Source organism: Takifugu rubripes, chromosome 19 (assembly GCF_901000725.2).
Source record: "Takifugu rubripes chromosome 19, fTakRub1.2, whole genome shotgun sequence".
NCBI lineage: Eukaryota > Metazoa > Chordata > Actinopteri > Tetraodontiformes > Tetraodontidae > Takifugu > Takifugu rubripes.
The window spans coordinates 16592855-16618734 of record NC_042303.1 but is presented as its reverse complement, the minus strand read 5'-3'; the positions used below and the strand labels follow the sequence as shown (position 1 = coordinate 16618734).

Below are 25880 nucleotides of genomic sequence, written 5' to 3'. Positions count from 1 at the left end.
GAGTAAGCAAGTAAACACTCAGGAATGTTTTCAAAGGGGCACAACATGCATGATGCCAAGGGAGTTAGATCTAAACTCGTTTTATTTTAAAAATGACCTTAAAAAGATGTCAAGTGGCACTTTTAATTCCTAGTATTCTGACAAAAAAAAAGACTAAAAATTCCTTGAAATATGCAGGCCTATATATTTCCTTATGTGGAAATGCACGTTTACACCAGAGCTGTTTTTAAAATGTGCAAAAAAAATCTATATGTGAAATACATTTTACATCAAATTGCAAGAGTTAAATTATTTCTTTTTAAACATCAAACTGATTAATAGTTCATTTGTGTGTTTGAAAAAAGTTAAACATGAAAGTTGAGGCATCCACTTTACAATGTAACCTTTATTTATGGACAGTCCTTCCATATTATAATGATAATGCAAACACACATATACACACGCGGAAAGTGGTCTGAATCAGTCCTAAACTCAAGAGGCAGGCAGTTACAGCAGTGTAATTAACAATTAATTACAAAAAAAAATTATTTACAGCAACATGTCTTCACGTGTTACCTGGATTATGACAGTAAAATAAGAGGTAAAACTATTTACAGACATTTTTATTTACACTAGCAAAGCTCGAGAGTGGAGACTAAAAGCTTATTTCACATTAGTGCTCGGCAGATGAACAGTATTGTCAGTACAGGGGACTGTGGTCAGTCTGAGGATCACAGTTTTTGTTACTAAACCTGAGCCATTCGGGACAAAGAACACAATTCCGATTGGAACCGACTTCTTGGAAAGTGGAAAACACCGTTGAAAGACCAACGGCAGATCGCTGGGGAGAGATGCTTGTAAAGATTTGCCACCATTTATATAAAAAAGCACCTTCTGCACATGTTTTTAGGTATGTGCTGTGGCGGTTTCACAGCTACTTCAAACATCGCTGGCAAGCTTTTCGCCAGGGCACCATCTCACCTGGTCCTTTGCTTCCTGTCATGTCAACATATGCTTCAATATAGCAATCACACACACGCAAACATATTTTAATGAAACCAGCGAGGAAAACTGTTGACGTTTTGTTTGATGGGAATACTGTCGATTCTAACTTGCACAGTTTGGTTTCACAACTCGACTGGATTAGTAAGATAACCTGTTCTCACACACAGCAATTTATTAAAGGGAGTCACTTTAAAACTGTGAATTATATTACTAAACACTCCGTAGGGTCAGGAGTATTCCGTTAAACTCCAGACGACTCGTTTGTGGTGCCTGAATGACTTACATCAGGACTAATCTTAACAATTACTCTGTTTTAGTAGGAATATTACACTGTATCTTGGTTTATATATGCTTGAAAAGAAGAGGAAAGAAGCAATATACAAGCAAGCAGAAAGGTGCAACTGCTACACTCACTCATAAATTCACTGGACAGCGACCTGCTTTACTCAGACAGGGACGCAATCGGACTTGCAGAGGTTTAATAACTGATTCAGAATATTGAATCTTGTGTTCTACATGTGGGCGTTCACAGAAGCAATCTATGTGGGAAGTGAGAACAAAGTCCAGGCTGTTTTCACTCTGTTGTGAGATGAATAATAACTAACCAAAGGTTTCCAGTGTGGTCTGAACAAAAAAAAAAAAAGCCTATTTGCATGAATGTAAATGTGCAACTGAAAATTTCCAAAGGCCTGAATCAGCAGCAGTGCGCACCGTGGTTGACAGTGTCTACACCACGCCTTCGATGAAGCTAGTGTCCAGATGAACTATGAGCATTCGCAGGAAGGCCATCTCCTTGCGTGTGTTCTCAAAGATGATCCGTGGATCATCAGATTGGCATCGAAGGCAGTTGGGGGCCATCACCATAGCCAGGTTGTTTACATCCATCTTGGTCACAGCCACATTAGAGGGCTGGGCAAATACCTAGAAGTCATGAAAAGATGGAGCCATTTAGCTGCTGTACAAGTTTGTATCTTAAAAAAGGGTAAGTTTGGAATGTTTCTTTTCTTCGCACATTTCTATAGTTATACATTTTTGGGAAAATGGTGCTTACCTGTAGAAAGTTGATGAAGTAACAAAGCACCAGCCTGTTGAGCTCTGGCAGAGACTGAACCACAGTGATGGCTGCCACTGGATCGTCACAGTTACTGACACACTGCTTGTAGAAGTCCATTGGGATGAGAGGTTCCTCCAGCTCTCGATACCACAGCTTCATGAGAGATGCTAAACAAGACAACAAACCGAGAGAAACATCAGTAAAACAAAATAAGACACAAGGGGCAGAGAAGGTCCAACCCTCGGGTGAGACCTGGAAATAAACTGAGGCCGTTGCAAGCACAGCACAATGTGCAATAAAAGACATAACAACAGAGGTCTCTAGTGGCTGGGCAAGTGGTATCCAATATCAAAAAAAGGAAAGAATCCATAAAAGATAATAATGTTTTACACAATGACCGTTTTTTGCAAAACTGGAGGGAAAAAGGAGCCAAGTCAACAAATACGTCCATACTGACCTGGAACATTGGGGTCTGACAGATTCTCGGGTATCCTCCACTGATCCACTTGGAGCTTCAGTGCGTTGACTTCATCAATGTCTCCGGGCACTCTGAAAACAAAGCACAGCGTCACTTACACGCGTGTCCACAAGGGGGAGCTCTTCCTCTATCATTACTGACTATCAACCGCAGATCCACTGCTCACGCACACTTTGCATGTGGAGCGGTGACTCAGTTGGTTATTTGCAGTGTCTCTTTAGAACAAAACAAAAACATATCATAGAAAATCCTCATATGAGAAGTATATAGGCAGGGAATGCTTTTCCAAGCATTTCAAGATATTACGGATCTATCTAGAGAGAATTCTGGACAAACAGTTGCGAGTCTCTAAGATTAAGCTGTAATGTAAACATATCATGAAGTATCAAATTAAACAGTGCTAATCTGAAATGGTAAGATGGGCTGTGTTTGCTCGACTGTCTGCTGCATGTATTATACACAGAGTCTGCATTTTACTTTAAAAATAACAGCATTAAGACCACACACATTCATTCATCTCCCACTGTCAACAATATACAAACAAGAACAAACAAACTGTAGATTAATCCCCCTTATAATATCAGAGGTTTCACCTTTCTTCCACTGCTGATTTAGGTGTGGTCTTACCTGAAGATGCCCTCTGTCTGAGCCCCACCCAGGCCCAACACATACTGGGAAAGCTGAACCTGCACCCAGGGCAGTTTCCTGTCTGGGAAGAGTTCACTCTGTCGCTCCATCACCTCCTCCAGAGAACTGCCAAACAGGGAGGGTGTGACAATAGCCCGCCTACTGTGGTCGATCTCCTCCAAGGTGGGCTTGCGTAGACCCTGGAGGGGTGAGAGGTAAAGGAAGATTTACTACTGGGTATGTCAGAGAACCTGATACCGCCTCTGCAGCTGTGTGAAGATGATGGGGGCTCTTTATGTCTCTACCTGCGACTGTTAGAGTGCCTGTAATTTTCATTCTCGCTACAATGGTACCTCGGTGAGTCAAACGTTGAGTCACAACAGATTCATCCTGCTTTTACCGTGTGAAACCGACACACAATCCTGTTAATCTTCTTCCCACTCACCTTTTTGCCCCCGGTGATGGCCACCTTCTGCAGCTTGCGATGGCAGAACTTGGCATACGTGCTAACCGGCAAACCTGCGGGTTGACAAAGGAGGAAAAGGCTGAGAAAGAATAAAACCAAGCTCCAACAATTCTTAAACCGCCTATCTTGGAGACTTTTTAAGAAATTCCAAACATGGTTAAAAAAAAAAAAAAACACACCGTGAATTCTTCCAATTCATATATCCTTTCCTATAGCTGTCAATTAGTATGTAAAGGGCAGGCAAAGGTAATTGGAGAGACATGTTGACTCTGTTTCTGGCATATGGGGATTAGAGGAGGCCCAACTAAACTGTCAGGCTGAGGCAAGATTTACTGCTGTCGAACAAAAGCTTTAGACAGGATCCTGCCTACATTTTCAACGCTCAGGTGATTCATCAGTGTACACACAAAGAGGGCTCCAAAGAAAATGAGAAATACAGAGGCCTCCTGTCTGCTACCTGCCCAACTGTACGGCCCAAATCCACCCAAGCAGAAAACTATAATGAAACAGCAGTGCTGCTTTTGAGCCCTGGAAAAGCTAAAATGGTGCGATCTGTGTGTGAAAAGGCTTCTGTACACCTAGAGTTATTAAAAAGTCCCCAAAAAGTTTTGACTATTAAAGCTTCTGCAACCATGATTATGGTTTTTAGCTTCTTCCTGCTCCAAAAGTAAACACATTCATGCAAAATGGGTGACTCACACAGCCAAGTTTAACTCTAATTATGCTTAATTAGAGAGAGATCATGAAAATAATTTGGCCTTGGTCCTGTCAAATATGGTCTGTTCAACCAAGCTCCCAACTGCAGAATGAGCTGTTGTGTTTGAGAAGGCCTCTTCCAGCACTGTTGGTCTATATTTACATCAGGCTGGCATAGAAAAGCAACCATAGCCCAGGAGATACACAAGCCTAATTGGAGCTCGAGTGTTGTGCATCCGGCTGAGTAGCCCGACACCTGTCTACATGAGGCTTTGAGCCATACTGCACAACTTAGAGCCGTTAAAGCACGTTGAGGAGAAACTTCTGTCTCGTCCGACTCAGTTTTTTATAAGGCCAAATCAACCCTGACCCAAAAGGACTAAGCCCAGACCGGGCCAGACAAGAGGCCTCCAGTTCCCACATGTGACTCCTACCACCGCTGCTCAGCTCAGGCACAAAGCGTGTGTTCTCTCTCCTCCATCCATTAAAAGCACAGCAGCTCCCTTTATAGTTTTTCTTGGATTTTATGACTACAGCATACTTTGCTTATCAAAGAGGTTTACAGTCAGTCAGAAGCGCTCAGCAGGGTCTCTCTTTGAGTTCTGAGTCAGTTAGCGGTTTTCCCGCTTTGAACGCAGAATCTGAGTCACTGAGGCACAATGTGTGGGGGCACTGCTGCGGTGTCTAGAGAGAGCTGATTGGGTTCCTCTCCAGTGACTTCATTGCACCCAGAGATGTGAGTTGCTCTAATGAGAACACGTGCCGATGAGTCTGTAACCCCTTAAATGGCTGCCTGACATGCAACCAGCTAGAGACCACGGTATGATTCACAGTGGCGGCTGCTGTACAACAAACGCCTTCTGAAATTCTCATCCTGCACTTTTTTCCAGTTCATTCTTCCATAAAACCAGTTCCTGGTGTCCACAAGCACATCGGTTTTCCATACAGGTCAGTGTGGTCGCCTCCCCCATGGGGAGCATTTTGCTGGAGAAGTAGTGAGGCTTTTGAAGGAAGGAATGACACATTTGGGATTTCCTTCATTGACTTTTGCACATGTTGCTAATTCAAACAGACAAGCTGGCACAGATATTATTGGTGTTTTAAACCAGAACTTACCTTCCTCTTCATCTGTATTCTGTTTGCGCTTCTTTCGAGACTTAGAATTCTTCTTCTTCTCAAGTTCCTGCTGTTCCAATATGTAACGAGTCACTATAAAAGCAACATATACCGAGACTTTTAGGTTTAGTTAGGCAGACATGTTAACCAGATTACAAAGCTGTGTTAACCAGGGTGAAACCTAAATATTGAAAATATATATATGAATATAAATTCAGCAGAAAATGTAAAGTCAACAAAGACAATCCAATTATTTTTTATACATAAAGAATTCTGATAATAAAGTCAAGCCAAGCATGGAGTCTGAACTCACATTTCTTGTCACTGGTGGGCTCCGTGTGTCTCTGGATGTAGCCCTCCAGGTAACAGCGGAACTTCGGAGAGGGGGCAAAGAAAGCCATGCTGACAGCCATCAGCTCCCAGCCAGCTGCCAGGCTCCTAGGGGTGGCATTGCCCGTGGTCTGCCTCACAAGTTGGACGTACAGCTCATCTCGCAGACCCGGTACGTCCCAGCACTTGGTGACAATAAGGAGGGCGCAGTGGCGCCGGTCCAGCCGCGATGGCCTGTCACCCATGTAGGCCTGCACTAGCTTGAACATTTCACAGGCCTCTTTCCTGACGATGCGATTACTGGTGACCAGCATGGGCTTCTTGATGGATCCGCGGTTCCATGACAGCATGTTGGCGATGGAGACGCGGCGACGGAACAGGCCTTGCGTGTGCAAGTTGAGGTGTTTGCTGGCCCAGTCCTCCATTCCCATGCTGGGAGGTGGGGGCTGCCGCAGCGTGGCGTACGAGAGCTGATAGGAGGATCCCTGTGGCCTTTCTCCTGTTCCACCCTCTCCTTCTCTGTTGTCATGGGCAGTGGGGCGATGAGGGCCCAACGAAGCTGTCCGGCCATCAGTCATGCCTTTCTTCCTGCTCTCCAACTGAGCCTGAAGCTCCAGAGTGCCCACCTGTAGGAAAGCAGGATATAAGACAGCCATTTCACAGATGAAGAGCCAGAGAATTATAGACAATTCTAAGGAGGAAATGGTGAATGAAGCCAGGCCTGTGTGCCTAATGTTGATATATTTTATGCATGCAGCTTTAACTCTATCCAGTTTTATCTTCCCTACGGACATTTCAAAGAAATAGTGAATTTGCTAACCACGATCTGTGCCTCACTAGATCTTTTCAGGCTTGAAAATGCTGCAAAGCCAAGTTTTACAGGTCCTCCCTGTCCTCCCTACTGTGGATTTTATGACTGTGAGGAGCACAGAATCTCCTTTAAAAGGGAAAACCAGTAACCCAGATATGGTCTGCAAACAGCCAGAAACAATATGAAATCTGAGCCTCAATAAAAGCTGCGATGTGCCGTTACAACCCAAAATTAACTGATGTGTTTTTTTTACCGAGACTCTGCTGTAACGTGTCACTGACAAGTGCCAGAGGAGCTGGACTGTAGATTGTGACTTTTACAAGCAGTGAATCTGATCTGTTCAGTTTTGGCATTCAAGGTTGTGTCTGTCTTGGGAATGGGATGAGGTTTTACTACGAGTACAGTATGTTGCACTGATTCAGAGAACGTTACAGACAAGAAATGACACGTGCATGCTCCAGAACCAATATGGATGTAAAAATATCACTGCAGGAGAACCATCTAAGCCGCTCAGAGGCTGGGAATGTTTGAGAATGATGGAGCAGCGGGTCCAAAGAACATTCCAATGTAGACTTAAGAGGCTTGCTCAACATTGTGCGACTGCTTTAGAGCAACACAATCCTGCCTCGCTACCCTCCTACTCACTACGCTGCCAGGTCTTGGCCATATGGATCACAGTAACCCTTCTTCCTGACCAAAGGAAGCCATGTCCTGAAGCTCTAATATGTTCCAGCACAGCACTGGCACATGAACACACACAGTACCTAGAGTGCATGACAGATGGATGCTGGCAATCTGTAGCGTGTGCAGCCGGCCCACTGATCAGTGGGGACGTATCAGCAGTAATGATGTCACGTGAATTATCGGAATGGGCTACCGGTTTTAAAGACACAATTTTGTTTTTTCCTGATCTTTCTGATGGCTACATGTTGAATCAATCTGCTTATGAAGGGCAGAGGGGCTTTATGTCTGCTTGGAGGGGGGACAAAACACGTGGAGGTATGGGATGTAATTCTGTTGCAAAAGAAGATTTAGAGATTAAAATGAGCAGATTGTCGAGCTGGATCTGCATGGTGCCACTTACATAACAAGCTGAGAATTCAAATAGTCCTTTTATTGCCGATCTCGTGCAACTTTTGCTGTAAACTTCCCCCCCAAAACATTCATTTGCGAGAACATCCTCAAATTTGAGAACATCCTCAAATTTCAAAATGAAACTAAACCTGTTGTTTCAAGTAACTTTGTATTGTTGTTTTTAAAAGCTCAGTTGTCAGTTGGTTAATTTAAACAACCAGCATTTTTTGTCTCTCATCCATAATTGAATCTGCGAAATATCAACATTTTTTGAGTAAAACTGAACCAAGCAAATCTGCCTTCGTAAAACGGCACAAACAGACTTGAGCTCCTGTAATCAGACAACAATGGAACACAGTGGTAGATTAAACTCTGTCAAATGGTTTTTATCATAGAAACTTCTTGGTCTTTGCAAAACCCACACCTAAAGGAGGTAAGGTTACCTGTGAGGGTGGTCCTGGGGTCTCTGGTGAGGACAGGCTGGTCTGGCTGGTGACGCTCATTTCCAAGGTGTCCACCTTTTCATACGTCCTTTTCTGTCTCCCTGGTATCTCCAGAGGGGCAAGGGCAGAGTTGCTTTGGTTACCTGCCCTACTCAGTGACTGAGGAACGATGTCCTCCCGTGATGCACATCTGCCTGTCGACCCCCCTCCCCCTCCACCGTACCACCTTAGTGATTCTGCAGGTGAGCGTGTGCGAGGCACGACTACTCTCTCGCTCATTTCTGGATCCAGTCCCGCTCTCACCTCCCTCATGGTGTTCGAACGGCTCACCACCTCCCTCATCTCAGCCATCAGCCTCTCGTTGAGAGCGCACAGCTCCCCGCTGCTGCCTACTGACCCTGGCCTGCCTCCTGTACTGCCACCAGCTCCCACCCTTCTCCTGCTCTTCCTTCTTAAACTTGGCGAAGGACCAGTAGAGTAACCAGAATCCTGATAATTCGCTGTGGCCTGAGGGGCTGATGATGGAAAGTCTTGGGAGGCTTGGCTGCTTTGCCGGCTGTGTCGGGCCTCCATAGCACGTTGGACAGTTGCTTCAAGAACCCGCCAGTTTTGCTTCTTGTCCAGTGTATTTGGGCCTGGGCTCACCAAGTCTTTGTCCCTCACCTGAGCACGACCTTGGGGCAGAGAATGGGAGTGGGGCTGTGGATGAGGCTGGGGTGATACAGTATCTTTTCTGGAGGTAGGGGAGGGCGCACGTGTAGGTGCAGGGGAGCCAGACAGATGCCCCTGTTTGGGGTCCACATTGATCATGTGCTTGATGCACTCCAAACCAGCTGGACTATAGTCGGAAGCAGAAGGATTTCTCCTGTGTCTGGAACCTGGATGAGATGGACCAGGGTGCTGGAGCAGTCTCGGCTTTTGAAGACTATGAGTAGGCGTCAAGCGAGACAGAGGTTGCCCGTTGCACACGTGTGCGCCCTCAACCTCCATGTCTGTTGGGGGTTCATCATATATGGGGTATTCTGTAACTGGCTCATCATAGATTGGGGCAGTAGAACCATAGTGAGGAGACACAGGGCGTGGTGTGCTGGTCTGAGATCTGTGAAGTAAAGGACTAGGATGGCTACTGTCAGATGTCACCAAACAGTAACTACCGTTGCTGGATTTTCTCAAGTGATGAGCTTGACGAGCATCAGCGGTCATCTTGCCAGAAGGAGCGGTTTTATATCCTTGGCTGGAGGCTAACTGTCCGCCCTGATTCTTGTTGGAAGTGTGCACATTGAAGGTGTTGTTTTTGCCTTGCGGAGTGTGTTGAAGGTGTGGCTGTAAAGCTGGGCTGGATTGGCCGCGGCTCATGCTGTTCACTTTCACCAACATGGCTGCTTTAGAACCGGGCGTTGGCTGCCACCTTTGAGAAGCATTTCTATGAAAGAGAGAGAGACAGGGAAAGAGAGAGAGAGAGCAACAGTTACAACATGTATTCATATACAAGCATGAAAAATCATTTCGGTTAAAAATGTATAGCTGTCAGTTTTGGAGGGAAAGCAGAAGCGATCCACACATTCCTCCCAAAGTAGATGGATATCCAAAGACTTCATCTTGCAGACAAATAGGTTTTTAAACATTTCAAGAAACAACAGCTCAAATATCTGCTGCAGCTTCAAATGTGGGGTCAGAGTGGCCAATATTTCTCACTGTAGCCAGCCAGTGGCTGCAGGTATGGAAAAAACACACAGGGTTGTAGAAGTTTAACACACTCATTTTAAAAAGAAATAGAGTGTAAAGATTGTTTTAAATCACATGTAAAAAAGTCAACATTTATAAGGGCTGAACTGAATTACACATGTAAAAAAGTCAACATTTATAAGGGCTGAACTGAATTACAGTATGCTTGAGGAATATTAACAGCATTAAAATGAGTTAAAACTGATCCAAGGACTGTTGTAGTTTACAGCTGAGTAGATCTTTCAGAACTAAAGGTTAATTCTTCCCCATTTGGTTCAACGGCTGGGCAAACCTCAAACTCAGGGGCACACTACTAATCCCAGCAATGTAAAGCAATCTGCCATCAATCTGGTTATGGCGTTGTGGTCTGCCACCAACGCCCCATAATCTTCCACATCCAGCGGGACTTTACATTCCTTATCTGATCAAAAACTTGCCCTCTTAAACCAGTCTGTGAAAATCGGACATTATTACACCGAGGCGCATGGACACGGCCGACACAAGTAAGACATGTGACACCGTATTCAAGCTCAAACGACTTCATTGTTGACGCAAAACTTTTAATATAGTATGACTTTTCTTTCTTTTTCTTTTCTTTTTTTTAAAAGCGGGACTTACCAAACTCGGGAGGCAGAAATGAATAAGTTCGAAAGATCACCTTCTGTTGGTCTAAAACAAAAACAAATACAGATCTGTGCGGAATCTAACAATTTCAAAGGCTTCCTCTGTGGCCAACAGTTAGGAACTGCGTTGTTAACGGCAATAAGAGGATGCAGAGGGAGGAGTTAGAGTCTGAACACCCCCCCCTCCCCCTTACGTCTCCCTGGAACAATACTCAAACCATTCCCTGATGACCTTGGGGCCGATGACAAACTTCCTTTCGTCCTTAAAAAAAACCAGCTCAGCACACACACTCTCCTCCCCGTGCGAGGAGTTGCTGTAACTCATCAGTTTGAATGTAAACAAAAGACTCTCATCTTCAAACCATCCCACCAGCTGACTGTCCAGACAGTTAGGTGAGTAAAGGTGACGGCCGTAAAAGACGAGAAGCCACTGTTTGCTCCTTGAAACACTGCGTGTTTTCTCACTCTGGCACTGTCAACTGGGAAGAGGTGATGGTAAGGCCACAAAACCGTTCCCACCTCGGCAGCTGAATATTTAACACCGGTTTGTTACGGCGGGAGAAACTCACACGCGCAACATCAAGGGTTTTTTTTTTTTGTTTTTTTTTACTGGTAGGACAAATAACACAGTGGACCTCACACACTACCACAATAATCAAATTCCACTTCCTTTATCCACAAGCAAATCAAACAGACTGAAACTGACCTCTGGGGGTTCATGTGATGGCTGTAAAAAAAACAAAAAACAAAAGAGCATAAGTGATGATGGTGGGTGGATGACGTGCTTTATGGGGACCGACCCTGACATGGCGGTGACCTCTGCTTCCTGTCTGAGGAGGTCTTCAGCAGCAGTGCAAGGAGACCTTCACCATATTTAAGACAAACAGGAAATGCCGAATATAATGTTCACACACAACGTCCAGGCCGGAAGTGTGGGATTTATTTTCATAACAAGGCAGTGGAGCCCCGTATGTTTCAGAGCTATATCGATATAAGGACTTAATTATAGCTTAAGATTAGACTATACCTTGCTGAGAGGGAGCAAATCTTCTTACATGTTTTTATCTTCATTGACCATTCACCTTTCTTTAGGGATGACATGGAGAGTATCCATCTCCTCTAAAGCTACCACATTATGTTGGGCAGGGAGTATGATTCCAGGATCACTGCGATTTAAATGAGGACTCGCAGCCAACTCTAACAGGAAGGGTTTACAGTGTCTTCGATATCTGTCCAAAGCTGCTAATCCTATTACACAGCTAGAGCAACACATGCATGGCAGCACACTTTAGGTCGCCCAAATAAATCGTGCTACAAACACTACACTAAAAAGGGAGGAACAAAGTGCAAAGAGAAAATAAAAACAGGCCTAGATTTGTGAGTCGACTGGTTTGGAGGGGGTGTTTGATAAAGCCTGAGAGACAAGAGGGGGGGGTGTGTGGGGGTGTAAGTGAGAAGGGGTGGGGATTAGTCGTGGGAGAGTGCAGCGAGAGAATGAGCGGGAAGGTTGGGATTCCTCAGGGCTCACACAAGGGCCTCTGGGGCAGTGTGGTGAGCCTTAGACAATGCGTGGCTGTGCCATCGCCACGGCGACCCCTCCCTTAGCAACACGAGTGAATTCAAAGAAGGGGGGGAGCGAAAAAGTGGTCAGGGATGAACCGAACCTAAAAGAGTCGTCTATAAACATCAGAAATGACCAGGGCGAGTGGCTCTGCAACACCCAACAGGCCTGGACGTTATTCTGTCTAAAGGGTGTGTTTGCTGCTCGTCTGCCTGGTGTTTGTTGAATATTGGCTTAAGGTGGGGATCAGCACGAGCAATTTATCACCAGATTCAAAAAGACTTGCTGCGAGTGTTTGACTTGTTGACAAAATCACTTGCTGTGTACAAAGTGATTACTCGGCTGTGTCCACAAACGTTCCTGAAACCTCCTCCAGACAAGCCTGGAGCTAACGCGTGAGAACTTTACAAACAGAAAAGGGGAATAAAAGGGTGGAAAGCCCTTTGGAATGGAACAGGTAATATGCCTGGTCCCCGAGCCTTCACATTAACATGTGGTCAACAACTTTCGTTGCAGCTCTGGTGTCTCACAACCACACACAATCCCAGATATCAGTGTTCTGGATATGTTGTGGTCAGGTTGCCTCAATGATGGCTAAATATAATACGTGGAGTTGGCGTGTTCTGCACATGTTCCGTCTCGTATTTCTTTCCTGAGTGGAACAGCCGTTAATGGAAAAGCCATCACCTGAATCACTCCAGCAGTTAGGTATATGGATTTATGAATTCCTAAATGTACCCTGAGGAAAATGGTTGGCTCTAAAGAACAAGGATTATTATTAACACTGGCTGGACAGGAAGAGGAAATAAGGTCATACAGGCCGATTTCTGCTCCACAAACACCTCTCAGCGTAAGCCAATGAGAGCCTCACGATCAGTGCGGAGGAAGGAAACTGAAAGGACAAAGAGGATTCAGAGGACAATATAATGTCCACTTCAGCAATGTTCTAAGCCGTTTTCCTCCTCCTTCTGAATGGTGAGTGAGCAGAACTTCGATATAACCTTTTAGGCTGGCTGCTGGACACCTTCAGAGAGCCAGCTGTCCTGCGACAGCTGAAGTGCAACGCCTCCCTTCTCTCCTCGCCATGATGTCTACCAGTTGTGCATGTCTGCCGTCCCTCATCCTGACTCTATGTAGATAACTGGGCTGGGCCCAAGGACTACCACTCGGGCTCCTTTAAACAGACAGGGTGAAGCCGACCCGACTGAGTTCCAGAGAGAACCACCTCTGCAATGAGTGCAAACCGTTTATGACCCACCTCTCCGCACGCAAGGAAGAAGCCTCAGAGACGTCCAAAATATGATCAAGGTCACAGCAGACACAAAGCCACATGCTGGCAGTAAACATGCTGCATTTGATGTAAATATGAGAGGAATGCCCAAATAAAAGAATTTCTGCGTTCTAAAAGTCAGCTGAGGCAGGCAGAGCTGCAGGCCCGAGGTCTGTACGCTGCTCTGTGTACTGTTTAAACCGACCCAAATCAGCATCTCATGATTCAGTTTTGTGGAAAATAAATCACTCATATACCGTCATAGTGATGATGAACTGCAGAGAAATATATGGATCCAATATTATTTGTGTAACAAAATGTAAAAAACAAAACAAAAACAAGCCCTCATTTAAAAGTTGAAATTAAAAAAACAAGTAAAACAATAAATCTTATTAATCGTTGGTAATGCAGGAAAAACTCATTTTAAGTGAATTATTAAATTATCAGTAATCTGCCTCTCAGTGAGCCGTAAAAATATTTAATTAACCAGCTGAATCCAGCCGAGCTGAAGACTCAACTTGAAGTAAATAGACGACAAGTTTTTGCATGTAAAAATATTGCAGCCTTATTCTCCAGAGTGACAACAAATGAGAAGCCCTTGAGCTTTGCTCCCTCAGAAAATCTGTGACTAATTAGAAAGTTTTTTTCCCTGAGTGTAAGATTCCTTTTCATTTCTAAAAAGGAGGCCCCAGGGTGACTCCTCATCCGTGACATCAGGCAGTCACAAGCACATAACAGCTTTCTTGTTAGGGCATTTTATTCTCTCCTGGACATAAAACACCTACCATAAACAGATAGGTAGTAAATTCATCTTAGAGTACCAATATTATATTAATAAGTAACCCAACAAAAACACTTTTAAGTGTTTATAGCTACATGCTAACATATTTCCACACCTACCGCAGTGGAAGCTAAATCTCTGAAGTGCTCCGATGCTGAAAGAACAATGAGGACAGACAGGTTTAATGGTCAGGTGTCAGCGTGGCTGCCATACGCTGAATGCTTCTGCACCACTGTGTCATTATGGAACCAAATGAGAGGGAACATACGAGTCTTTTACCGCCCTTCTTTATCCCGCATACCTGGACTTCCTGCTTGGAGAAAAGATGACTGGGGGCAACTGGGATAGAGTGACCCCCTTTGTTCTTTTTAGTGGCCAATTATATATTTAGAGCCAGCCCATAGTAGAAAAAAGCGCAGTGACCCTGATGTGAACCACTTCGGCATGGTGGGAAGAAACTCAGAATAAGGACACACAGAGACACAACTGGTTATCTAGAGTGCAATCCCATACATACTGATTGATGACAACACCACACAGGCACGCTGCTGTAATTAAAGATGGACAAGATTTAACTCAGCTGTTATATATTAATCATCACACTTCTGGAGTATATTGCATGGAAAGAGACCAACTGGCTTCCTTTGTTCACAATTCCACGTGACTGACGTGTTTACCTATTTAGATTGCGGTACTTCCCAGATGGGCTCTGCAGGTTCAAAGTACCCAGAAATTCCCAGGACATGTGATAAGACTTGGCCAGTAGGGAAATTTGGCAAACGAGTTAACATGACAGAGAACACATATGTCTACATGGATGCACCATCTCTACAAAAGGGGGGGACAGACAGAAAGGAAGTGGTGGCAACCACCCAGTGCTTAGAATAACACACAGGGTGTGTTGTGTGGACACACTGGAAACTTTTCTGCCTGTTATGAACCGATTTATTTTTAGGTCGTGGCGAGATGTAACTTTTGTTCGAAACTAAAAGTTCGGTACCTGTGTCGTTTACGTTTTAAAGCCAATTTCCCTTTTTTCTGATGAAAACGGACAAAAGAACATGTGACAACGGAGCTTCAAGCAGAAAACTGAGGAAGCGGGAAGGTTCGTCAGCGGCGACTGACCAGAAGTGAAATTATCAAAGCGGTGGCAGAATTTGCGAAAGTCCCTGAAAATCTGGATGGAACAGGAGTAAGTGAAACTCAAACTACATTTGGAAAGCCCCTTTGTTAAAATCTTCTTCTTTCTTCTCATTGATCTTCGTCATCGTCAATAAAGTCGTTTGCTAACTGAAGACAAGCACGTCTCGGAGTTTGTTTTCATCCATCTTGAGCAGCCACATTCCACCTTCTACGCTTTCTGCGGTGGATCCTAATTAGCTGCTCGGAGATGGAGGCTGGTGAGCACGTAATAGACCATATGGCTAAATACAGTATCAGTCCTCTGTGGGGTAGAGACTCCTCAGCCCTCCTCTGAGGAACACAGCTGGCCATTGTTTTTAGCAGAGACAGAAAAAAGTTCTGGACAACGACAAAGAACTAGAAGAAAGTTGGGCTCCGACTGCAGAATCTGTAGCCTCCTGTATCTAACAACAGTTTCCACTCCACCAAATCAGAAAGGGCCAGAGGGTCAAAGGAGTGACCTCCTAATGGCAGCTGGTGACACACAAGAAGAGTGAGGAGGAACCATAGAGGTATAGTCTCCATGGCAGAACCTCTGACATCCAGCAGGGTCAGGCTTGTTTATAGGCAGCTGGAATGTGGTGGTTCTGCTTGTTATTAACCACAGACAACACTCTCACATGCCTCTCACGCACATTAAGGTTCTCACCCCTGAGGGGCGTTAAAGTCTCTGATGCCCCGAGGCCCAGATTTACTTTAGAGAAAGAAGTGAGCGCTGTATGAAGCAGGGTGGTGTTGTTGGTGCCGAGCACACGGGGAGGACACCAAAATGGTGCCCGTGGCCCTGTGCCAGGGGAAAATTAAGTGGCATGTCTGGAATCTGACTTGGAGGGAAGAGATGGTGGTTTGGATGAGACCGCAATGCAGAGCACATGATGGGGGTCTGTGAAGGACTGACTGTTTAGGGCTGTTCTCCCGCTCAGTCATGCTAGGGTAAATACGCTGAACTCTAATGTAACTGCCTGTCTCCCCATTTGGTAGCAATTTGCTTAAATGGCTGTGCATGGTTCAAAGGCAGACATATGAAAACTTAGGCCATATGGAATGTGCAGATAAGCGAGAATAAATGTTTGGGGAAAAAAAAAAAAAGTTTGACTTCAATCAGAGTAGTCAAACGTTAAAATAATCCCAAAGGGTCACCTCACAGAGGGTTTTAAACTTTAAAGCCATTTGAACTATCACGTTGCTCCTTCTTTCTCATGGAAATGTGATCTACTAATGATCAAGCACAGATCCCTCTGAAAACCTACTGCTGATGCTACTGAAGGTTCTGGAAGGTTTACCTTTGCGGGTCTTTACCACCGTCTGCGGTGTGTTCGGTGCCGCTTCCTTTTTCCTGAAGTCTACCGTCCACTGCTGGATCCAGCTCAGGGACAGCGTCCTCTTCACTGGTCTCGAGACCTCTGGGGAGGGGGTAACTGTCCTCCTCGGGTAGGGGTGTGCACTGACCCTGGCTCCCTGTGCTGCCGATACTCCCGGTGGTCCCAGGGTGGTGCTTTTCGATGGCTCTGCCAGCCCTCTTGATATCTCTACAGCGCCTCATGGCCTGGAGCTGTGAGAGGGGTACGATATCGGCCCCCTGGGGTCGATGCCAGACTGTGCGGCGCTCAGTAGAGTTGTAGTAGTAAAAGCGGCCGCTCTGGTGGTCAAAGAGCTCCCACCATTGGTTGCCGTCGGTCTGGCGGACAGGAACGCCTGTAGGGGGATCCCAGCCGCATTCACCAGTGGTCAAATTCACATACATGTGCTCACGGGAGCGTGGCTCCACAATCTCCACCCAATCAGAACTGGAATGACAAGAAACAAAACACCGCCTTTGAGAGAGATTTACAACGGAGAATGACACAGTATTCAGGGAAACGATGCCACGATGCACAAGAGGCTAGAGTCACGCTTGAGTACTAATCCGCTTGACATGCTGTAAACAACTCATGCTGGTTGACAGCCGGAGGGGCCCAAAACTGCACACTTGGCCATATGGAGAGAGTGTCAATGTTTGTGTCCCCTCCATGCTTCTGTACGAGTGTGTGTGTGTGTGTGTGTGTGTGCATTAGCAGTGATGTCATTGTTCTGGTAGGCAGCGAAGCAGTAAGAGTGATGATGTGTGTACTGTGAATAAGAAGACAGGTGCACGCACTGTGTGAGACACCAGGCATGGAGTCAGCAGAGGCCGGAGCGAACCATACGCTGCGAGCGATACCAGGCAAAACGCCGCCGAGCTTAACTGCAATCAGAGTGGCAACAGCCAGCTCAGCACAATACACACAAAAACACAGAGAGGAGAGAGAGAGAGAGAGAGAGAGAGAGAGAGAGAGAGACGACCCAGGACGATGTCCCGCACATAGGTCAGGATCAAACAAATGTGCTAAACGAGGAAGGGCTGGAGTTTAGTGGTTCTATTTCCAGATCCTGACGCCCTCGTCAGGGTTTCATTACATTTCCTTTGATACACTTCCTTAAAACAGGCCTCAACTGTTCCAGCAAATCCATGTGGGAACAGGGGTGCTGCAGACACCTGCCAGGAACTCTTTTTAAAGTATCAGACACAGTCTACATCACAGGACAGACACACAAACACCTCATTCTAGCCTCTTGTAATGACCACTTGAGGCAGCTGGCAGAAGAGTGACATTTCTTGTCTTAAGTAGCCAAATCCACCATTAGTGCCACATCAATCTGCCATAGTATTTAGTCTTTTCCAAGGTTTCACCTCACTGAAAATACCCTTTTCTACTCCCTTGCTCTGTCATGGTCACACAAGGTTGCTGTTTGGACTAACGGATGATCAGAAGCAGCACGGCGCTTAGCACTTGATAACAGCGCCCGCAATGTGTACCAAACTCCCACATTTGCTCTTTATATACCTGCCAAATGAACCCTGTGTGTTCACAGGGCCTCAGCAACAGAAGAGCTAGGTGCCAAGCAGGTCTGCCAGGGATGCAATGCCACAGTGTTGACTCAGTGTAAGCAGCAGCTGCTCTGCGTTCTAATGCTAAAGCCTCCAGTAACTGACGTACCCGTTAATCAAGTATCAATCTAGTCTATATCTCTGACGCTCTGCCAGAGATGGCCCCGGGATCTCCATAAGGTCGATTTAACAGTCAAAAGAAAGGATATAGGAGCCTTCCTGCCTGACTGCTGGAAAACCATCTGCTCAGTGTATTACACCAGACCAGAAGCAGCCTTTACCGTAATGAACCCAACATGGTAGTTTCATTCCAAAAAAAGAGCCAGTCTCAAAAAAAAAAAAGTGCGACATTTGGATGTTTACATCACCACTGTCAGACTTTTACTACTGCAGAATCACAAGAGGAATTGATAAAGGATAAATGGAATGAACGGCAGGTAAACGTTTACATATGCAAATGAGTGTGTAGCGGGAGATCAATTTAAACAACAGTGTTTGTCCTTCTGCTTTCTTTCAAAATGAGACACAAAGCAAGACAACTATAAGAAGATGACTTTCAGAGCGATTAGATCCCTGACACGTCATGGGCGGGCAGCCGAGCAGATAATAGGGCATTCAAGGAGGCTAAACAGCCAATACCGCCCCACACATACCAGAGCCCTCGTACTTTAACGTTGCCCTCCCTCCAAAAAGAGGCCTTTCCACATCAAGACACTGATCTGTCCACCTTGCATTCCTTTTCCTTTAGCCCTATTTACAAACCCCTGAATGCACTGATTCAATCTGAAATAAGCCAACTCCTGGAGCAAGGGGAATCAAAGCACACTGCAAGTGGAAGGGAATCCATAAAAAATCCCATAGCACCGATGCCACTGGGAAAACAAGCTCAAAACTGAACTGAATGTATCCTCAACACCCTGGCAGGAAATCAGAGTTTGGGGGTCAGCCATGGAGGTCGTGGCTGACGAGTTTAGCAGCACGGGGTCTAGTGGTTGCACTAAGACTGTTCCCTCTAGGTAAATAAACTGCAGTGGGGGCTTAAAGCAAGCCTGTTGGGCTCTGTTGATACAACCAGGGTCCAGATTCCGAAATTCCTGGAACGTCACATTTGGAAATGCTCAAACATAGAATGACCATTACACGGGTTTGTCCAATACAAAAAGAGCTTGTATTTTGCCTTCTTTTAGTAAGCTCGCAGCTTTTCATCGCGCCGTTGAACATATTTGGCTTTTGCCGACTCCTCAGACTCGACTCCAGATGATCAGAGCGGCCTGCTTCGTGCAGCAAATGTTCATAAATGGTTTGGAATGCAGTATGCACCAGCTCCGTGAAGTTTTAACTCCAAGGGTAATGTTTTATATTGACCTAAAATTAACTTAGAAGCACACACACACACACACACACACACACACACAGTCCTGTGACTCAGGACACGGCACCTGATCTGAGTCTATGGAATTCCAATCTAATTTAAAGAAGACCTTTGTACCAAAGAGCTACATTAAACATAGTGTGTGAATTTGACTTCACAAGCAATTTTAAGTATTGATTGGATTTTTCCTCCTTTGAGCTTTATACCTATGTGGAAGCAACTTTGAAAGACATCAAACGTCAGTTAATATATTTTTCTCTTGATAGCCGTGTGAAAGAGTCTCTCTGCTCCTCTCATTCTTTTCTTCTCCTCTGGCTCAAGATGTTTTGCCAGGCTGTGGTTATTTCACATTGGCTAAAAATAAAGCTTGTCGAATGGTTAAAAAAAAACTGAAGCCAGTTACATGAAGGAAGGCACACCACCTTCCTCGCCACTGAGCTACTCCCAGTCCCTGCGTGCCAAAGAAAGACTTCATATATCATCCACAATTTACAGCCTGGAACTCAGAGCGGTTTCCCAGAGTGAGGGAAACAACAGAATATAGCTCATGGAATCTGTCCCATTGTTTGAAGCCAATGCCAAATAGTAAACGGCGCTTTCCCCAGCAGCAGTAAACAGAACTGGACAATACTTCCAATGGAAACAGGGCACCAGGCAGCCTTGTGTCATACAACAAGCTGATGCTGTGGGTGCTGATTTTGTATAAAAGCTAAACCACACAGTGAGGGGGAGGGGGGGGGTCTTCTCTGTGGAGCATTGAGTCCAGCCCAAAGCACCAGATAATCAGATAATCTAGTAAAGCTTGAAATGCTGCTTTATGCGCGAGTGCCACTGTGGCATTTCTGATGGATGGAAGATGGGACAGGGTAATAACACTACATTCACTTGTGGAAAGATAACAGACCCAAAACACTGAGCAGGCCAAGTTTTAATTTACCAATTAGAGCCCTTTGCAGGGTAACCTTTAACATTCTTCCAACAACAGACTATTCTAAGCCATTGCTTGTGACTGTCCCTTATGGACCCATTGCGTGCTTCGGGTCTCTGACCTGCCATTCACTGAGGAAACCCTAGCGCAGTCTTCCAGGCAGCATGGCAACAAGTGGAACCTCCTATTTAGCAGCAGAAACCATCCTTTCTCCTTGGATACATTCCTTAAAATGCACTCTGCCACACAGGTTAAAAAAAAAAATATATATATATATATATAACAGACGAAGAAGACATTTAGTGTATTACTCTAACAGAACGAGGGAGCTGGCCTTTACGATAATCCCAAAGGGGATCCACTCCTGTTTCATTATGTATAAACCATGTGCAAAGTCTATTCAACATGACTGCTAGGCAACGAGCTTATCTAAATATTGAACAACAGAGCGGGGACAAAGTTATTTGGCAGTGGTTCCTGAAGCTGTGACTCACGAGAGTGTAGCATGATTGACAAGCGCTAGGGTAAAGTTTTTAATAAATAATCAATCCAAAGTGTGTGTGTGTGTGTGTGTGTTTGTGTGTGAGTTGGGGGGGGGGAACAGAGAAAGCTGAAAGTTTTAATAGTTAAACTCAACCCAATTTCATCCTACAAAGACATTTTCTTGGTCGTTTTATCTGGGTCAAGATGTACAGAGTCCAAGAAAACCTGTCATAAAAGCGACGCTAGGTTGTTTCTTTGTACACCACCAATCAGAACTGAGCAGGAGGAGACGCTTGTTTCCAGGAGTTCAACCCTGACCCAATTGTCTTTACTACCAATCAGGCTGGAACAAAGCGTACGTATTTGGCCCTCGTGCAGGATATGGAAGCAGGCTGCTACACCCTGCCCGCATGTCCAGAACAATCACATGGGACATGGGTCACAATGCGCATGTTTCAGATGACAGAAAAAAGCCCAGCACCTGTCACACACATTCTTTCGCGCTTTTGTTTGACACCTCTCGTTCCTGCCGCCTCGCCAGGGATGGAGGTCGGTAAAATGAAGGCACAGCACAACGTGCTCGCCCTGCAACTAATTTAACAACAAACAAGCCAGCATAAAGACGGCATCCGCTGCTGTGGGGGAACAGACTTCTGAGACGGTCTGGGCTTCTTGGCAGCCAAGCAGAAACCCTCATAAAATAAAAACTCAAAGTTGGGACAGACATATTTATAGCCAGTATATTTCTGCTTTGTAAACCAGATCCCCAGGCTGCATACTGAGTCTTTTGTCCCCGTTAGCAGACTTCTGAGACGTTAGTAAAGTTTATGATTGAAGGTCTGAGAGGGTATATCATCCATTTATGACGACATTATGCCTGCTGTTTTTCACATAAACTGCTGTACAGATAAATAAATGGGAGAGCTTGGAGAGTGTCCACGTGTGATTTTAATATGGGTAAAAGATTTGCCTGTATTTCACCCTTCCTCCACTTTTGGCTTCACTTCCCCACCCCAGAGGCGCAGCTGTCGGTTCATTCCTCACTTGTTGTGCACTGCTGACGCTGGCAAACAAGTTCAGGGGTCGTCTTTCAGGGAGAGACAGGCAGGCAAGACGGGGCAGGCCTGGCGCGAGCTGACCAGGCCGCTGGGAGAGCCGGTCGCAGCGGTGGAAAGGTGGCTCACTTTAAGACCCGGCACTCGGTTCGTCCATATGCCTGGCAAAGGTAACAAAGCTGGGATGGAGGATGAACAGAAGGGTAGAGCGTTGAGCCCACCTGAACTGGCTCAAAAGGATGCACCAGCCAGACGTTCCGCCACCTGGACTTGTTGGGAGACACCGAGCCAAGCCAGCTTAGCACACCACACCAGGTCAAGCTCCGCATTCTGCCAAGATGCTTCATGAAAATGTGGCCCAACAAGCAGGAGCTACTTTACATTACAAACACACAGAAAAGGGGACAGCTCCGTCCACAGTTGCGTAAATGTGGACGAGTTCATCCTGTGCAAAAGAATCCACTGAAAGCTCCGAGTCAGCATGCTGTCAACGCCGGCCCCGACGCGTCAAGAAGTAGAAAGTCTGGTTTGGCTTCTGTGCCGCCTGTCAGCTTCATACAAATATGTGTCGTCTGTGGGACATCTTTAAAAACCAAACCCAGTAATGCTGCCACCAAAAGCCTCCTCTTAACTGAGCGCTAATTTTCCCTCACACACGCTAATCTGCACGCACAAGAAATTGCCTTTATTTAACACTAACAATCCCGTCCGAGGAGTCCTTGAGGAGAGAAAAAGTGGTTACCCGGTTAACAAGAATGTCCTGTGATGACCAGTGCTCATATGCATAACAAAGATTATGAAATGTGGCCTACACAGAAGCCTGTGATGGTGTAGAACAATACAGACTATTGTCAGATAAAAGGAAGACTTCATTCAACTAGAACTCTCTGTATTGCCACCACACAGGGGGCCCAGCCAATCTGAGCAGCAGGGAGGGGCCTAGAGGAGGTCCGGGGGTGACCTCCTTCAACAGCTGCCCTAACCAGAACTAGACGGTTTCACATCTCTGTTGGCCCCGGATCAGAATGGATCTCACAGGGTCGTTGGGCCGCCCTCGGCACGGCCAGTTTTTCCCATGCCGCTTTCCAAATAGTAATTTTACACGGACAAGGTGAATTCATTTCCCGGACCTGCCAAATTGTTTGCCCAGAGTGAAACAAACCCATTCTTTCTACGATTTCAAATAACAATGTTTTACCTCACCGCCGGTTCCAGAAGGGCATTTTTGCGTTGGCAGCCTTGAATGTTTCTTCAGATGCAGTCACAGTAACCCACCTACGGAGTAACTGCAGAAAAGAGCCTTGTCCCACCCAGCCGCCGTCTCCTCTCCCACAAATGCTGCAGCTTGTAGCTGAAATTCAGAGAACTTCCGGCCCCCTTTACTGCTCCACTAAACACCCCGTGTCTGTCTGGGGCACTATTGGGCAACAGGTCAATAAATTCCCTTTTTATGGGGTAAGCCCCACCAAACAGGAGTCCACCCCCTTTCCTTAGCTGGAGAGCACATGGGGTGTTTTCAGGTCAGATTAGACTCTGGACGAGAGTGAACATGTGCACGAGAGGGTTAGAGGATGGGATCAGGGTGTTAACTACATACGGACCGTCTTTCCTGTCCAGTAGACCAGCTGTCAGTGCAGGAACAATGGGGTCACTTTTACAAACAGGAAAATTGATGAACATATGAGGGGTTAAATGTTTTTATAGCCCCTTACCTTTCATTACCTGCTTCGGGCCTTATTTGTCATATTGTGTGCACGCATGGAAGTATTTGTCATCAACCTGCTGCCAGAATGATATTTTCTACAGTGTTCTGACCTGTTTACCTACATCCAAGAGCAGTGTGGAACTTCATTTCAAACTCAATGGTACCATCCCCCCCGATTCCTCCCCTGCTGACATGACAAACGAGGCCAGAGTCTAATCCCAGAGCTGTGTTACGAGGGTGATTCGGGGGTCAACGCGGGCGGAAGAGCCACACAGGAAAGAAATGTCTGAACTTCTGCAGGAAGTAAAGGTGCAGACAGAAAACTCCGAGCGGTGCAGTAATAGAAGTTAACTTCCATGATTTATGGGGGTCGATTAATAGTTTGTGATAACCCACCCACAAGGAAATTGCATTGCATTATCGTTTTATGGATGAGCAGTAATTTTGGCGTGTCACAACTCCCAGACTCATTTATCCAGAGAATTGATCCATAACGTTCAACGCTCCCCGACTTGTGGCAGTTTGTTGGAGCCGTAAAAAAGTTTTTATCTTGGAAAGTATCATCGAAAACATCTCAACCCTGCAAATAGCAGACTATTGTACATGCAAGACTGTAAAACATTCAGCGGGAAAACAAACTTGTCCATTGTCTGCTCGGCTGTAGGATGGACATCCTGCCTTGCAGTTGTCCATATGCCAAAATTGAAATCATATTGCAGAGGAAATGACACAGTTTGTTCCCTTGTTACTGGCTACTGTTGACAACAAGGATGGAAAACAGAGGTTTTCACAGTCAATGGGCCCAGATGATCAATTTTATCACATTCATGCACGAAATGGAAAAGGACACACCATCGTTCTAAAAATACCATGGAAGCAATTAGGGGGCATCACACAAACGGGCCCGATAAGAAAGGGATTGAGATAAATATTCTTTTAGGAGATATTCCACCATTTGAGCGCGAAAACTCTGGCCTGGCTGCACTACATTGTCGGATGAGTGGTACTGGGCAGATAAGAAAGTTAATATGTCTGCAAAAGCCCAAACCACACAGTGAGCAGACGAGTACCAGCTGGCAGCGGGATGGTGTTACCGCCGTCTGCATGAGTCAGGTTGGCATTTAGTGTCAGTCTTAGAGCTCCGGGTCAGAAAAGAAAAAAGGCATCACCGCGTCACGCTTCTCAGCAGCAGCTACTTGTGGGTAAGAAGAGTTTAGTAATACTTGGACATCAAATATTCTCACAAATACAACTTTACCGTTGAGAAGCCACAAAGACTGAAATGTTATTCGGCGGTAGGTCTAATAAGCATATATTTCATCCCAAAACAGTTAAGGGATTGTTAAAAGTTGTTTGCTTTCTACATCTCTGAAGCTTTAAATAACACTGTGGGCTAAAGTAAACCAGAAGGCTCCAGAAAGCAAAACAGACTTTCAGTGCCCATCTGCAGTCAAAGCAAGCTGAAGAAGGAGAAGAAAAGAGCATCATGTGGGGATCAAACCAGCATCTGAAGATCCGAGTCCCAGTTACCTTCCAGCAATAAAAACTGGGAGCGACAAATGGAACATTTGCCTTCCGCTTCTTTTATTGGTTTTAAACCACAGTAAAGGCTTAAATGGGCTCCCACGACTTGGGGCCAAGTTAATGAGGAAAAACGGTAAAGATATGAAAGGTGGCGACAGGAAAAACTGATTTTAAAAAAAAAAGAAGAAAATAATCATAAAGTGTTTCAGGCCCATTTACAACAAACCTATTTTTTCCCCCGGCAAACAGAAAAATAAAGTTTTAAATGACTTTAAACGTGGACTTTTCTCATGATAGCATCTCAATTTATGCATTAAATAGGCATTTAAAAAAAACAGCAAAAAAACCCTGTTGAATAAAGTTTCGCGAATAGATAAAAGTCATTTATAAAATGAAATTGCTCTTTTTGTGGCGGTCTGGCTGCGCTCGGTAACCGTCGGCGGCGGCTTGATAAAGACCCAGCAGAGTCTAAACTTTGTCCGGTGGAGTTTGCAATAGTTTGGAGGTGAGTTTAAAGTCATCTTACCCGGTTCCGGCCATTTCCTTCACATTGTAAACAAGACGTAAACAAAAGCAGAAGATGAGCCGATGGGCGTCGGGGTGAACGCCGCCTCACGTTTCAGTCCGCGGAGTGAACGCGGAGTGATCTTCCGGAGAGATGGATCCGCGAGCGAGTCTCCGCCT

The 25880-nt window shown here is 45.5% G+C and overlaps 1 protein-coding gene across 4 annotated transcripts; it reads right to left on the bottom strand.

Moving 5' to 3' along the window:
- Positions 1 to 365: 365 nt before the first annotated feature.
- Positions 366 to 25880, bottom strand: arhgap46a (Rho GTPase activating protein 46a). Of its 4 annotated transcripts, none has more exons than XM_011614310.2 (10): positions 25723 to 25880; positions 16505 to 17008; positions 8080 to 9502; positions 5735 to 6377; positions 5422 to 5514; positions 3589 to 3662; positions 3144 to 3343; positions 2496 to 2587; positions 2036 to 2205; positions 366 to 1905 (listed from the first exon to the last, which is right to left on the bottom strand). In XM_011614310.2, the coding sequence occupies exons 1-10, from the start codon at positions 25734 to 25736 to the stop codon at positions 1711 to 1713; spliced, it is 3408 nt and encodes a 1135-aa protein (XP_011612612.1). In that variant the 5' UTR covers positions 25737 to 25880; the 3' UTR covers positions 366 to 1710. The 4 variants fall into 4 exon arrangements, with proteins under 4 accessions (XP_011612612.1, XP_029683245.1, XP_029683246.1 ...); XM_029827385.1 differs by lacking the exon at positions 25723 to 25880 and adding an exon at positions 17359 to 17443; XM_029827386.1 differs by lacking the exon at positions 16505 to 17008 and having other exon boundaries at positions 25723 to 25858.

Coding starts and splice junctions, on each gene's coding strand:
- arhgap46a (XM_011614310.2), bottom strand. Junction 3,663..5,421: donor GAATACAGATGAAGAGGAAG/GTAAGTTCTGGT, acceptor GTCAACCCGCAG/GTTTGCCGGTTAGCACGTAT. Junction 3,344..3,588: donor CCATCACCGGGGGCAAAAAG/GTGAGTGGGAAG, acceptor TCACCCCTCCAG/GGTCTACGCAAGCCCACCTT.